The sequence below is a fragment of the Hippocampus guttulatus genome, chromosome 7 (genome assembly GCF_054856545.1).
Source record: "Hippocampus guttulatus isolate MCC_2025c chromosome 7, RoL_Hgut_1.0, whole genome shotgun sequence".
NCBI lineage: Eukaryota > Metazoa > Chordata > Actinopteri > Syngnathiformes > Syngnathidae > Hippocampus > Hippocampus guttulatus.
The window spans coordinates 7380744-7394463 of record NC_141267.1 but is presented as its reverse complement, the minus strand read 5'-3'; the positions used below and the strand labels follow the sequence as shown (position 1 = coordinate 7394463).

General features: G+C 42.3%; 1 protein-coding gene across 3 annotated transcripts; it reads right to left on the bottom strand.

Moving 5' to 3' along the window:
* Positions 1-926: 926 nt before the first annotated feature.
* Positions 927-8368, bottom strand: plvapb (plasmalemma vesicle associated protein b). Of its 3 annotated transcripts, none has more exons than XR_015101444.1 (9): positions 7983-8359; positions 7135-7311; positions 6937-7030; positions 6056-6257; positions 5766-5985; positions 5361-5425; positions 3415-3564; positions 3201-3337; positions 927-1227 (listed from the first exon to the last, which is right to left on the bottom strand). XR_015101444.1 is itself a non-coding variant. In XM_086116377.1 (8 exons), exons 1-7 carry the CDS (start codon positions 8184-8186, stop codon positions 3203-3205), a joined length of 1182 nt encoding a protein of 393 aa, XP_085972503.1. In that variant the 5' UTR covers positions 8187-8368; the 3' UTR covers positions 927-1227; positions 3201-3202. The 3 variants fall into 3 exon arrangements, 1 of the variants encoding a protein (XP_085972503.1); XR_015101443.1 differs by having other exon boundaries at positions 3221-3337; XM_086116377.1 differs by lacking the exon at positions 5361-5425 and having other exon boundaries at positions 7983-8368.
* Positions 8369-13720: the final 5352 nt, after the last annotated feature.

Below are 13720 nucleotides of genomic sequence, written 5' to 3'. Positions count from 1 at the left end.
TGATTGAACACTCTAAATTGTCCCTAGGTGTGAGTGTGAGTGCGGATGGTTGTTCGTCGATGTGTGCCCTGCGATTGCCTGTCAACCGATTCAGGGTGTGCCCCACCTACTGCCCAAAGGCACCCCAGCACACCCCGCGACTCTCGTGAGGATAAGCGGATCAGAAAATGGAGGGATAGATAGATAGATAGATATGACAAGAGATTTATCCCTGTTTTTTCAAAATTTTCCAGAGTTAAAAAAAACAATATTTTGCCCCCCGCCCAAACTCCCAATGCATTTATAATGGTTGTCATTTATATGTAGATATTCTCTATTTGCGAGCCTGAGTGGCCCCCATCCCACTCGAACAGCGGGGGTCCACTAAATATGTTTATAATGTTCAAATTCCTACACAAAAGATGCACTGCAGTGAAGGGCAATAATATTAGGCATACTTGTACATGTGCGCGCACACATTTGTACATGTTATACTGTCATCTTAAGTGCTCCCCAGTGTCACATTGAACGTATTGTTAACATTAATAGGATCGTGGTTATTATTTATCCATAAAAGTCTGGAGCTTTGTCTGTTGCTGCTCAGCCGCTTGCATGTTCTAAACACGGTATGTTTCAATAAGGAAAGGGAAGCAATAAAGCTTGAGCTTGTAAGTCGTAATAGCTGCCGTGTAAAACCAAAACGCATAAAAATGAGCATAAATCATTGGTATCATTCAATTTAATTACTGACATCATCAATCTGTCATTTTAGCGCTGTCCTATTTTGAACTCTGGTGTGCTGTGACCTGTTGTAGGTGCGCTTGCTCTCTTGGCTCCCATGAAAAGCGGAAGCCACAGGAAACATAAACTTCGCATTCTCAAGAGCTCGAGTCATATTTTAGGAGCACGTTGGATGATTCACGACCAGAAACACAAACAAAAACACATTTTGATGGTTCATTTAATTTATTCAACTGAAAAAAAGAAACATTTGTTTCCCTACAAAGTGAGTAGCACCCACAAGCAATATTTACACCAGTGTCATTATCTTGTTTTCTGCATGAGCCTGTCTGCCGGGATAAACACACCTTTTTCGAAGTGAGAAGCAATCATGAGTGCATGATGAATCAGGATATTTACAGACTGTTCCTAGTCTTGTTTGTGGCGTCTTCATATATCTTATGACGTCTGGCTTTTTACACCAATGGTGCGTCTTCCACACATACCGAACGGAGCAGTTCATCTTACCTGGAAGAGAAAATAAGAAGTCGGACTAAATCTCAACTCGACAGCAGATTCGATGGGGTCACCAGAGGGGGGCCTTCTGTCAGACTGACGGTTTCGGGCAGTATTTCAGGCCGACCCACGTGGGCCCAGTCCATCCCTCAGTAGCGACGGCCAATCGGTGTCGGAAACGGAATTTCCATGTCACACGCAGGTATCGTACAAGCCGACACACAGCCAAAAAACAAAAACCAACAACAACAAAACAGACACTGGCACAGTGTGGTGATTGGTGAAATAAAAAGATGTGACACCCGTCATTAAAATGTGTTGTGTACCTTTCAGTCCCACAACACCATTTTTTTTCTGTATTTGACTGCAGATCAGGTGTGCGGCACCTGTGTGTTACGTAGCACCAGTAAGTCGGTTCTGGACGCCGTTTAGCTGTCGCCAACACTCGGACGGACTGAAATACTGACGGCAGTTAACAGTGCACAAAATGGACGAACGATGTCCGCCTCTTTTGGTTACAACTTAAGTAAGCAATGACACTTGAAAAAAAAACGACATCAACGATTGCATTCTTGTTTTTATACCTCTGCATAGTCCTCAGTTGCTCTGCAATATGCTAATCTGCATTATAATGTTGAAAACTTTGCACTTGGAGTGAAAGTTGTAAAAATAGAAAGTATAGCACACATAAGGGTAAAATCATTTGTTTATATGCAGACTTTTTCCTTTTCTTTTCTGATTGATACAAAAAATGATCAAATTATATATTACATTAGGGGTAGGACGAGATACGTTTTTACTTCTTCCTACTCTTTTGAACATATAATTGTGCTGTATGATGACTGTTTTCCTTTCCTTTTTTACAATTCTAATTACTTTCTGTCAATTTATTACGGTATACTTTCATATGTTCAAAAAAAAAATAAAGTTACGGTTTTAGTTTTGCTGAAGCTTGGTGCTGCAATAGCGGCTCAGTTGGCTGCAATTTGTCTGTTCTGCTGCGGGATCGACGGCACGCCCGCGAATTGAAGCGGACCCACCTGCAGAACATGAATTACGCGTGCAGTTCACTGTGAGTGCACACATAATCGCGCGCACGTACACACACACACCTCACACACACGTACACACGCGCACACACACTTTGGCAAGTTCAACCACAGAGCTTGAAAGGTGACAGAATTCAAGAGTTGTTATCTCGGCCGCCCATCCTTCCTGCTGCTGCTGCTGCTGCTGCCGAGTCCACACACTTCCACTTAACCTCTGCGCCACGCTCCATTTAATCAGAGGCCGTCTGAGGACGCTGACTGCGCCATTTGTGTGCGCGTGCAACACACCATGTCCCCTGAGAGTTAGAGGTAAGATCGGGCCTAAAAAATCCAGCCCGCGGGTATTAAAGCCCGACCCGGCCCGAGCCCAACCAATTAACTTGATTTGCGGGCCCGAGCCCGAAGCAAACCTGTAATTTCATATTTTATTTATGATAACAAATTAAAACCTGTCTTTTGTAACGAAATCTAAGTTAAACAAGACAGTATAAACATTTACATCTTTTATATTTCCGTTTCTGCAGAGAGTACATTAACTGACAATTTTCCATCATTGACGGATTTTTTTAAGAGTTGACGGGAAAAATTTAAGGCCGTCCATCATTTTGACGGGTTGAAAATTGGGCCATAAACCACAGCAGCAGTACGTCCTTAAGAATCTAGCGCGGCACTTTAAGTCTGAAAGTGTCTGAGTCTGCGGCTCCTGTTTAGTAGTTACATAGCAATTACATTACAGCGCTTTATCTGTTTTATCCAAATTATTTATTTTAAAACAAGTATTCCTTAGTTTAGTATCCACACATCGTTTTAGTATACATTTTTATCAACATATATTTATTTTTAAAAAGTCAGCGAGAGAGAAGCCCTGCCCGACCCGAAGCAATGATTGACATTTTAGGCCCGAAATTCGGGTCGGGCTCGGGCTTAAGATCATACCTCTACTGAGAGCGTTGTACCTTGCAACTGGGCAATGCCCTCAGGGTCTGCAGCTCCTTTTCTCTCAGGGCCAAAGTGTCCGCTTGCAATTGTTTCTGTTCTCTTAGCCGGTTCTGCTCAATCAGCAGTTTCTCCATCTGAATCGAATGCGTACATTTAAAAAGGACACTAGGAATACGAAGAGAGGAATGGCGGCGGGCGTGCTTCAAAGAACCTTCTCGTCATGAGTCTTCTGCTTGAGTTGAAGCCGCCTGCTGGTCTCGGCGAGTGTCTCGTTGCGGTTCTGTTCACATCTCTGCAAGTCGGCGCTAAAGTGCGAGTTTTGCACCTCCAGTCGGCTTGACTTGACTTGAATTTGAGCCACCTTCAACAGTAAGACAGATGCGGTGATGTTCTTTGATTGAATGCAAGCTCTTTGTGGAAGATATTCAGAGCGTTTCCTCCTACTGTGCCATTCCTTTTGCCCAGAGGGCACTTTCCAGTACATCTTACAAACTGTGTAAGTCAGGGCAACGGGCATGTGGGAGCACATTCTGAGTGACAACTTGATAAAAAATAAAAAATAAATCTGAAAAAAAGGGAAAATCACAGACATGGAAAAAAAATTGAAATTGAAATGAATTGAAAAAAGGAAAATCTATTTATATGCGAATCCACGGGTGCCGAACTGCAAATATGCAGTTGTCACCGTAATTTTAAGTTGTAATATCATCAACCACCACTAGATGGCAGACCTGTCTTAATTGGGCTTGTACTGGGTTTTATTATGACCGGTACTGCAACATGAGTAGTTGTATTTTTTTTGGGGGGGGGGGGGGTGGATTTGGCATGATGTGTATGCCAAACATAGTTCCTCAACAATATTAAACTTTTGAGTGATATTTTTGTGAAAAGACTTACAAAATAAGTTCTTGCACTTAATGTTGGTTTCTTGTTCAGCAGTTGTTGTTTTGCTGTCCTTGAATTTTTTATTTCATGCAAGTCTTTTGCACTGGAAACATAATGCACTGCAATCTGTGGTTATTTTGTTGTTTGCTTCAAATGCTTTGTGCTTGTGATAGGGTAGGATAGTGCATTGTTTCTACATGCTTTGAAAAATCTATTATCAAAGCTGAAATATGTTAAGTGGACAAATTTCACACACATGCGCATATTATGTGCAGCGTTTATCAACAGCATTTCAGTTGCCCATCCCTGAATAAAGTGGATGTTGACGGTGTCACTTGGTTTAGTGCGCTCGATCTCACACGCATGGCACCTGATGCAGTTTTTCCTCAACTGTTCCATTTCTATAATTGAGATTTGTAAGATAATTAAATGAACCAAGATACCTTATTTGTAGTAAACAAATAACACATTTCAGATCAATTCGTGAAATTGGATAATTTACATTCCATTGAGATGCAGGTACACAAGGGTCCGGAATCACTGACTGAATCCTGTCATATGATACGGTAGTTTTCAACTTTTGCACCTCGCCTTGTGAAAAATTGAGAGTACTCATTGACTACTGATAAGAACTCATTTCACAGTGTTTATCTCACAAAGAAAAAAGGCAATAAGATGAAGAGAAACGAGTTTTTGAATGCTTTCAGAAAATGATGATGCATTCAAGCGCAAAAACAATGAGGCATCATTTCTACCCCTCATTTAGCAATGTAACCCCTTAGGCTTGGCGATTTACTTGGCGAGGATGTGTGTCTTTGTTCTCCAGAACTTGCTGCTATATCAGTGCAGCCAGAAGTCACCTCTACATTGACCATAAGATGACCTCGGTGGGCAGCTGTGTCCATAACTTAGTCTAGGAGTATTTTTCCAGAGGAAAGGCATCCTCTCTAGAGGAAATAAATGGATCGCAGTCGTCACGTCTGAATCAACTTCACAATCTAATGAGTCATTTATAGCAAATGACCATTTCCCCACAATAGAATCAAGTCATACTGGAGCGTTGACGCAATGCGTGTGTGTGTGCGTGTTTCGGTTTGATTCATTGTTTGAGAGAGTATGATGTCATTTGTTCTCATGTTACAAACATCCGAATGTGTTTTTGCATGCGTACGATCCTAGGTGGAATTTATTTTAAATCTATATCTCTACAATAAATATCAGATGGATAGAAAAAATGATTTCATACTGTACATATCTCTAGTTATACAGTACCGTAGATCATAGGTGTCAAACGCAGGTCCTGGAGGGCCGCTGTCCTGCATGTTTTCCAAGTCTCCCTGTTGCAACACACCCGATTCAAATGATCAGATCATCAGCAAGCTCTGCGGAAGCCTGACATTGAACCTGTTCATTTGAATCAGGTGTGTTGCAACAGGGACACTTGGAAAACATGCAGGACAGCGGCCCACCAGGACCTGAGTTTGACACCTATGCCGTAGATGATTCAGTTTGATTTGATGCACTCCCATCTTTTAAATCAAACTATTTTTCCTAGTTTAAATATTTTTTTGTCACATGCCTACCATATACATATGTTTACATATCATTTTGACTAGAATCAAACATAAAATGTGATGCACCGGTATAGCCAGTATGTATCTCGTCTCTGCACATTACCTTGTTGCCCACATTGTCCAAATACAGCTGAAACTTGTTTTCCACATCCCTGGAAAGGTTGGTGCAGCTGTTTCTTATCTTCTCCATTTGCTCCTGCTGACTCTCACAGGTGAGGTGAAAGGTCAGCTGGTGGGGGAACAGGTTGTTGATTTTGTTGAGAAATTCCCTGGTCACCGATTGGATTCCATTCAAAGAATGAGTAAAGTCCTCTTTACATTTCCTGGTGAAACACAATGTATCTGTATTTAAGCCCACAATGATTGCATTTTCGGCAAACAGCTTGACAGTACCTGGTGAAGGCGGCAAGCTGCTCCTTCAGCATGGTGTTTTCTCTGCGGAGAGCGATGCCATCCTTGTGGTGGACGTCTCTGTCCTTGAGGGCATTGTCCCTCTCCTGACTCAGATAGTGGACCGTGTGGCTGAAGTTGGCTTCGATGAGTTCAATCATTGCTTTCTGCTGCGCGCTGAGGCTCTGTAAAGTTTTGAGCTCATCTGGAGGAATAAAGATAAGTGTTTTAGAATATTAGTTATAAGTTAGTCACTTGGCAAGAGAGATATGGGTTTTTTTTGGGGGGGGGGGGGCAATTTTCTGACTATTTATTACAACCTCCAAGAGTGAAATGTTACATATATTAAACTTTTCAGTAAATGAACACAAAAGTGAAACTCTTCCCTCCTAATTAATTAATATACAATTGAATTTTAAAATAACGTTTTAATTTCTTCTTTATATTTTGATGGCTGGCGTAAAACCAGTAAAATGCCTCAGAAGCTAATTTGAACTTTTCTTGAAGATGTGATGTGATCTCTGGGAAATCATTTGCAGTGCTTAAAATGGCTTTGAATTGCTGAGGCCTGTGCTCTTGCCTCTATATTCAATCTTTTTTTATGATCCACTTGAATCAAATACAAATTTGAAGTGGGCTTTTGTATGATCATTTTACCAATAATGGCTAAAATTGCTGAAAACAAATACACAAAGGTCAGGAAGTCCACCGACATGTTTTTAACAGTGACTCATTCCTGACTATTCAAATGTAATAATCATTCTATAAAAAAGGATCAATGAAGATGGATTAAAGATGAATGGCATAAGCATGAGATGACAAAGATTTTTTGTTGCACTCAAATGTGTAAAACACGACAAGGAAGGATGGCTGGGAACACATACTACTTGGAGCGACCACAACAGGTTGCTGTATTCGGGGGGTGGAACATCGCGTGAGCATGCTCTGCGCTGTCATCATCTGCCTCTCACAGTTGGCCTGCATGAAGAAAATTTTCGGAAGATTAAAAAAAAAATTAAAAAGCTAAACTGTGCATCATCAATAATGAGCGGCAAACACACTACTTAAATAGATCCACGTACTAATTTATTCATGAGGTCAAACTTGGTGGCGTTGGTATAAGTCATGAGCTGATCCAGCTGCTTCGCAAGAGCATCTTTCTCAGCCGTGCGTGCCCCAAGTTGAGCTCCCAGCTCGCCTCTCTCCCTCCTCAGCTGTATGTTGTTCTCACTCAGTCTGTTGAAGCCGAGCTCCAGCTCCTGCACAAGAACAGAGCAGCAGGTGACATCACCTCAGAGAGGATTGCCGAGAAAGATGTGCCCGGGTCAAAGGGCTGCAGCAGAAATAAGCCCGCGTCCTTCTTGGACTATTTCAGGGTCCTCGTTTTCCATCTCTTCCTGCTGCAACACACCTGATTCAAATCACTGTCATGATTTGGTTTGGGACCAACGGGTGGCACTGTAGGGCTCCCCCCTGCAGCTGCACACCTGTTGGTCGTTATGTAATTATTAGTTGTATAAAAGGACTCCCGCCCGAACACTCGGGGTCGGGTCACTGTTGTCATGTTTGTTTGTGGCTGTTTGTCCGCTACTGTCAAGTTTGTTTCAGTCGGGTTTTGGTCATTGTTATGTTTTATCTTCAGTCATGTGTTTTGTTTGATACTTTGGAATTAGTTTATTTTGGATTTAGTTTTCTGAGTTTTAATACAATCTTTCAAGTACACCCGGCTCCTTCCTCCTTCCTGCTTTTTGGGGTCCACCGTCACCTCGCAACGTGACAATCACGAGGATCTTGATCGGGCTCCTGTAGAGCATGCTGGAAAGCAGCCCTCGAGGACTGCAGCTTGAGACCCCTGCTCTAAGCAGTGTGATCTCATCACTTTATTTTTCACTCTGAAACGCAAACGTTAAAGAGTAATCGAATCCCTCACCTTGACTCTCATCTCCTCAGCTGACTTCTCCGGTTGCCCGTAGATGAGGAAGAGCACCAGGCTGACGATGATGAGGGACTGGATAAGTGAGGAGAAGAAGAATACGATCTTCAAGTAGTAGCCACAGCTCTTGCCTTTGGGCTTGTGCAAAGGCTCCCTCGCCTCCAGGCCAAACTTGGCCCGGGAATAGCTGGAGCTGTACATGTTTGGAGGTGAAATGGTGGCAACCGGTTTGGAAGCTCAAAAGACGAATTGTTGGAGGACAGTCAAATCCACAAGGTTCTCCCCCTTTGAAGCGTAGAAGCCTGAAGTGACGATGTCGTCCGTCTTCTGAGGTTGTGACAACGTCACAGTACAACTCGCATGGATGGACGAATGTAAACAAAGATCTCGAGGAGCGTCGTGGGGCCATGTTTATAAACGGTGCTGGGGGCACATTTCCAGTCCATCCTGGCCCTGCCCTCACCTCGCATACCTCCCTCCTCCTCATCCGACCACCCCCCCCCCCCCCCCCCCCCCCCATCGACCTCTGCCACTGGTACAGCCTCTGGCCGCCTCACTCATACTTGAAGTCATTATTTTTAAAATAGATTGGTATGTATGGAAAATTCTACAGGCATACGACGTTAGATACAATAGAATGAAAATAGCTGTTGTCACGAGAGAGAAAAAACGGGGACCACTGAAACTGCAGCATTTGAAAGCAAATTACAGATCGTCTTGTTCAGAATGGGCACTCGGTTGCCATAGTTGATCATTGTTTTCATGTTGTTAGTTTGCTAAAAATGCTGCGACAGATTGTCATTGTACCACAGGGTGCAATAAAATGAAAGAAAATACATAATGAAGTGACGTTTTAAGCGCGTTTTCCCAAGCCTTAAGCCTTTTGCATTTATTGTGAGTTCAGCCTGTGCAGACAGGTGTTTCAATTTTGTTGTAGGTGGGAATAAATGCATTTTGTAATATATAATCCATACATACATCCACGGTGGACGACTGGTTAGCACATCCGCCTCACAGTGTAGAGGTGCAGGGTTTGGCTCCGGCCTTTCCTCTCCCTGTGCTTGCGTAGGTTTTCTCCTGGTATTCCGGTTTCCTCCCACATTCGAAAAACATGCGTGGCAGGTTAATGGAACACTCTAAATTGTCCCTAGGTGTGAGTGTGAGCGTGGATGGTTGTTTTTTTTCTATGTGTGCCCTGCGATTGGCTGGCAACCAGTTCAGGGTGTCCCCTGCCTACTGCCCCAAAACAGCTGGGATAAGCTCCAGCATGCCCGCGACTCTTGTGAGGATAAGCGGATTCGAAAATGGATGGATGGATGGATGGACATCCATATTCTATGATGCTTAAAATTGACTTTGCAGGGCTTTGTTGCATTATGGTTATTAGCAACAATAGGAAGAAAATGAATAATCCATTTTATATGCTGGACTTGTTCTATCCGTATTTGGGATCCCTCTGTCAGAATCCACCCTAATTTGCTTTTATGAATGTTTTTTTTGCTGGCAACCAGTTCAGGGTGTTCCCCGCCTACTGCCAGAAGACGGCTGGGATAGACTCCACCCCACCCACGACCCTTGTGAGGATAAAGCAGATCGGAAAATAGATGGATGGATGTTTTTTTTCAAGTTGTTGTGATTCATAGTTGGACCATTGACTGTGTAAGGTGGCAGTGAATTTCAAGGAGAAATATTTGAAAATACAAACTTGCAGAAAATAAATGAAGGCTCGCAGTGAAATAATTGACTTTCTGGTAATAATGTTGATTTGGTATGCTTCTTCAGATTTGCCGAGGATTCCTCCCCACATTCCCCAGACGGTAGATGAACAAAATAAGAAAACGGCATATCCTGTCCCAAGCAAGCACGGAAAGGAGTCATGGCAGTGGAGGAGTGAAGGAATGAAAACAATGGGGAGCTGTCATTCTTCAGGATAACAAATTCTGCCTGCAGTACAGAGTCGGTGGGCCCTCTCACACGCTCTTATCTGCTACGATGACGCGAGGACCAGCCGAAATGCAAGGGTGGAAAAAGGGGAAAGGTCTTCTGGGCCGCGGGCTTTCCTGCTCCCCATTGTCTCACCGGCAACATTCTGGAGTGGGGGGGGAAACCTCAATTATGAAGGCTCCTGAGTGACAGAAAGTGAATAACTATCAGAAGTGGAGACCGACGTTGGAGTAAAAACAGGAAACCTTGTGCAGCAGGGATAAGACAAAACAACTACTTTAGATAAGTAACAGGAGACGGGAGACACATGACGTCTTTAGGACCAAAGTAATATTCACACGGGTGGATAAGGGATATCATTCATGAAGATAATCGTTTTGCCCAATGTTCAATCAGCCAGCATTTGTGTGGTTACTCGAAAGCACTGGTTCTTAACCTTGTTCGAGGTATCAAACCCAACCAGTTCTTATGCACATTCACAGAACCCTTCATTAGTCCAACCATCCATTTTCCGATCCGCTTATCCTCACAAGAGTCGTGGGGGGTGCTGGAGCCTATCCCAGCTGTCTTCGGACAGTTGGCGGGGGACACCCCAAATTGGTTGCCAGCCAATCACAGACGAACAACCATCCACGCTCACACTCACACCTAGGGACAATTTAGAGTGTTCAATCAGCCTGCCATGCACGTTTTTGGAATGTGGGAGGAAAACGGAGTACCCGGAGAAAACCCACACAGGCCCGGGGATAACATGCAAACTGCACAGGGAGGCCGGAGCTGGAATTGAACTGGGTTTTTTTGCCGCACTGTGAGGTCGACGCGCTAACCACTGGATCACCAGGCCGCCCCCCATTAGTGAAAAACAAAAATATGACTTTTTACAAATTCAAGAAAAAAAACACATTTCTTAAAAACAGAAAAAAAGTAAAATGTCAAGACATGAGTATAAGTTTTTTCATTTTATTTTATGACGTACTATCACGACACTCGTGATAGAAGTGTTTATTTTAGTTTTCTGTAGCACAGTGACTTTTCCTAATTTTATTCATCTGAATTCACTGTCTTCTACATTTAATGCATTGTGGCTATGCAATAATAATTCTCAATTAGGACTGTCACAAAATATTTTTTTGTTAGCAGACTAATTGGATCATGTACCTGTACATAATAGTCCAGTATACCGCACCAGCAAGCAGCCGTCAAGATGTAATTTTAAAATATGCACACTGACAAGGATTTTTTAAATGAATTAATAACGTATATTATTGATAATAATATTTAGATGGTTTGAGCAACTTCGTTATATCAGAAGCGTGTACTCTCCAAATAACTGGTAGCTCCTTCGCATTAATCAGAGCCCAAGAAGTAGCTTACGTTTTCAGAAAGGTTGGTGACACAGACTGGGTTAGTGCTCAACATGAAGCTGTTAATCACGTAATGTGCATAAAACGTCCTAAGGAACGCAGAAAATGAAACCTGAATTAAAAATGTGTGTGCGTGTGCATTTGTGTGTGTGACAGGGGTGGGGGGGATAACAACCTAACCCAAATGAACCGACGCCAGACGTTATGTTCACGTTACAGCCCTGAACATTTATTTCCAGGAGAAATGCTGCCATCTCCTGACAAAATATATGAGCAAACAAAATAAAAAAAACATACCGGTACATGCAATTCAGAATTGGACAGTGTTGTGTCCAAGGACCGGCAACCCGAGGCCAAGGCCAAGGCCAAGGCCAAGGACTTGACTTGGAGGCCAAGGCCAAGGCCAAGGACTTGGAAAATTTTCCGAGGCAAGGCCAAGGCCAAGGACTTGAAAAATTTTCCGAGGCCAAGGCCAAGGCCAAGGACCAAGGACTTGCCTCCAAGGCCAGGGACCAAGGACTGATTTTGAAGCTGAGGCCGAGCCGAGGACATGTATAAAACAATGCTATCATACCACTTGGCAGGTCTTCATGATTTGCAACACCCCTCCATCATAACCCCTTGCACTCCCTAACGCTTGAATGAAGTGTTTTTATTCAAAGAGTAGAACAGTCAGGCTACGTGTTATTTATACTGAGAAAAGCAAAAAAGCATATGATATACATTTATGAATGAATGTTTTAGTGCAGTAGTTTCTTAATGTGAAGTAAATCAACACTCAACAGGCATGACATGGCACGGAAGACAAGTTGAGAAATGAATTTGCATAGAAGTCAATCATTGAGTGCAGAAAAAGCAACAAAACACAAACAACAACATTTACATACAATTATAAACAAATGTTGCAAAAATTTAAATAATTCAGGAGCAGGCCTGACGATTTCGGCTCTTTGAAGTGAACGATGAGTCGTTTTTAGACGAAAAAAACGACCATGTAGAGTAAGGTGATTTTAGCCCAAAAAAAAAAAAACGACCATGTATAGTAAGGCGTTTTTAGACGAAAAAAACGACCATGTGTAGTAAGGCGTTTTTCGACGAAAAAAACGACCATGAATAGTAAGGAATTTTAACAAAAAAAAAAAAACGACCATGTATAGTAAGGCGTTTTTAGACAAAAAAAACGACCATGTGTAGTAAGGCGTTTTTAGCCCCAAAAAAACGACCATGTATACTACGGCGTTTTTTGCCGAAAAAAACGACCATGTATAGTAAGCCGTTTTTAGCCGAAAAAAACGACCATGTATAGTAAGGCGTTTTAACCCGAAAAAAACGACCATGTATAGAAAGGCGTTTTTAGCCGAAAAAAAACAACCATGTTTAGTAAGGCGTTTTTTGCCGAAAAAAAACGACCATGGATAGTAAGGCGTTTTAACCCAAAAAAACGACCATGTATAGTCAGGCGTTTTTAGCCGAAAAAAACCACCATGTGTAGGAAGGTGTTTTGAGCCGAAAAAAACGACCATGTATAGTAAGCCGTTTTTAGCCGAAAAAAACGACCATGTATAGTAAGGCGTTTTAACCCGAAAAAAACGACCATGTATAGAAAGGCGTTTTTAGCCGAAAAAAAACAACCATGTTTAGTAAGGCGTTTTTTGCCGAAAAAAAACGACCATGGATAGTAAGGCGTTTTAACCCAAAAAAACGACCATGTATAGTCAGGTGTTTTTAGCCGAAAAAAATGACCATGTATATAGTAAGGCATTTGTAGCCGAAACCCCCCCTGACCATGTATAGTAAGGCGTTTTTAGCTGGAAAAAAAGGACCACGTATAGTAAGGTGTTTTTAGCTGAAAAAAAAACGACCACATATAGTGAGGCTCTTTTAGCCGAAAAAAATGACCATGTATACTAAGCCGTTTTTAGCCGAAAAAAACGACCATGTATAGTAAGGCGTTTTTAGCGGAAAAAACGACAATGTATAGTAAGGCGTTTTTAGCCGAAAAAAAGACCATGTATAGTAAGGCATTTTTAGCCCAAAAAAAACGACCATGTTTAGTAAGGCATTTTAGCCCCAAAAAAATTACCGTGTATAGTAAGGCGTTTTTGGCCGAAAAAAAAACGACCATGTATAGTAAGGCGTTTTTAGCCGAAAAAAACGACCATGTATAGCACGGCGTTCTTAGCTGAAAAAAAACCGACCATGTATAGTAAGGCATTTTTAGCCCCAAAAAAACGACCATGTACAGTATGGCATTTTTGGCCGAAAAAAAACGACCAGGTAAGGCGTTTTTAGCCGAAAAAAAAGACCATGTATAGTCAGGCATTTTTAGCCCCAAAAAAACGACCAGGTATAGAATGGCATTTTTAACCCCAAAAAACGACCATGTATTGCAAGGCATTTTTAGCCCCAAAAAACGACCATGTATAG

Excerpts from the sequence above, each read along its gene's own strand:
- plvapb (XM_086116377.1), bottom strand. The coding sequence starts at position 8,186 with ATGTACAGCTCCAGCTATTCCCGGGCCAAGTTTGGCCTGGAGGCGAGG. Across the intron at positions 5,986-6,055 it reads CAGCTTGCCGCCTTCACCAG|GAAATGTAAAGAGGACTTTA; the intron begins GTACTGTCAAGC and ends GTGTTTCACCAG. Across the intron at positions 3,338-3,414 it reads AGAAGACTCATGACGAGAAG|ATGGAGAAACTGCTGATTGA; the intron begins GTTCTTTGAAGC and ends CATTCGATTCAG.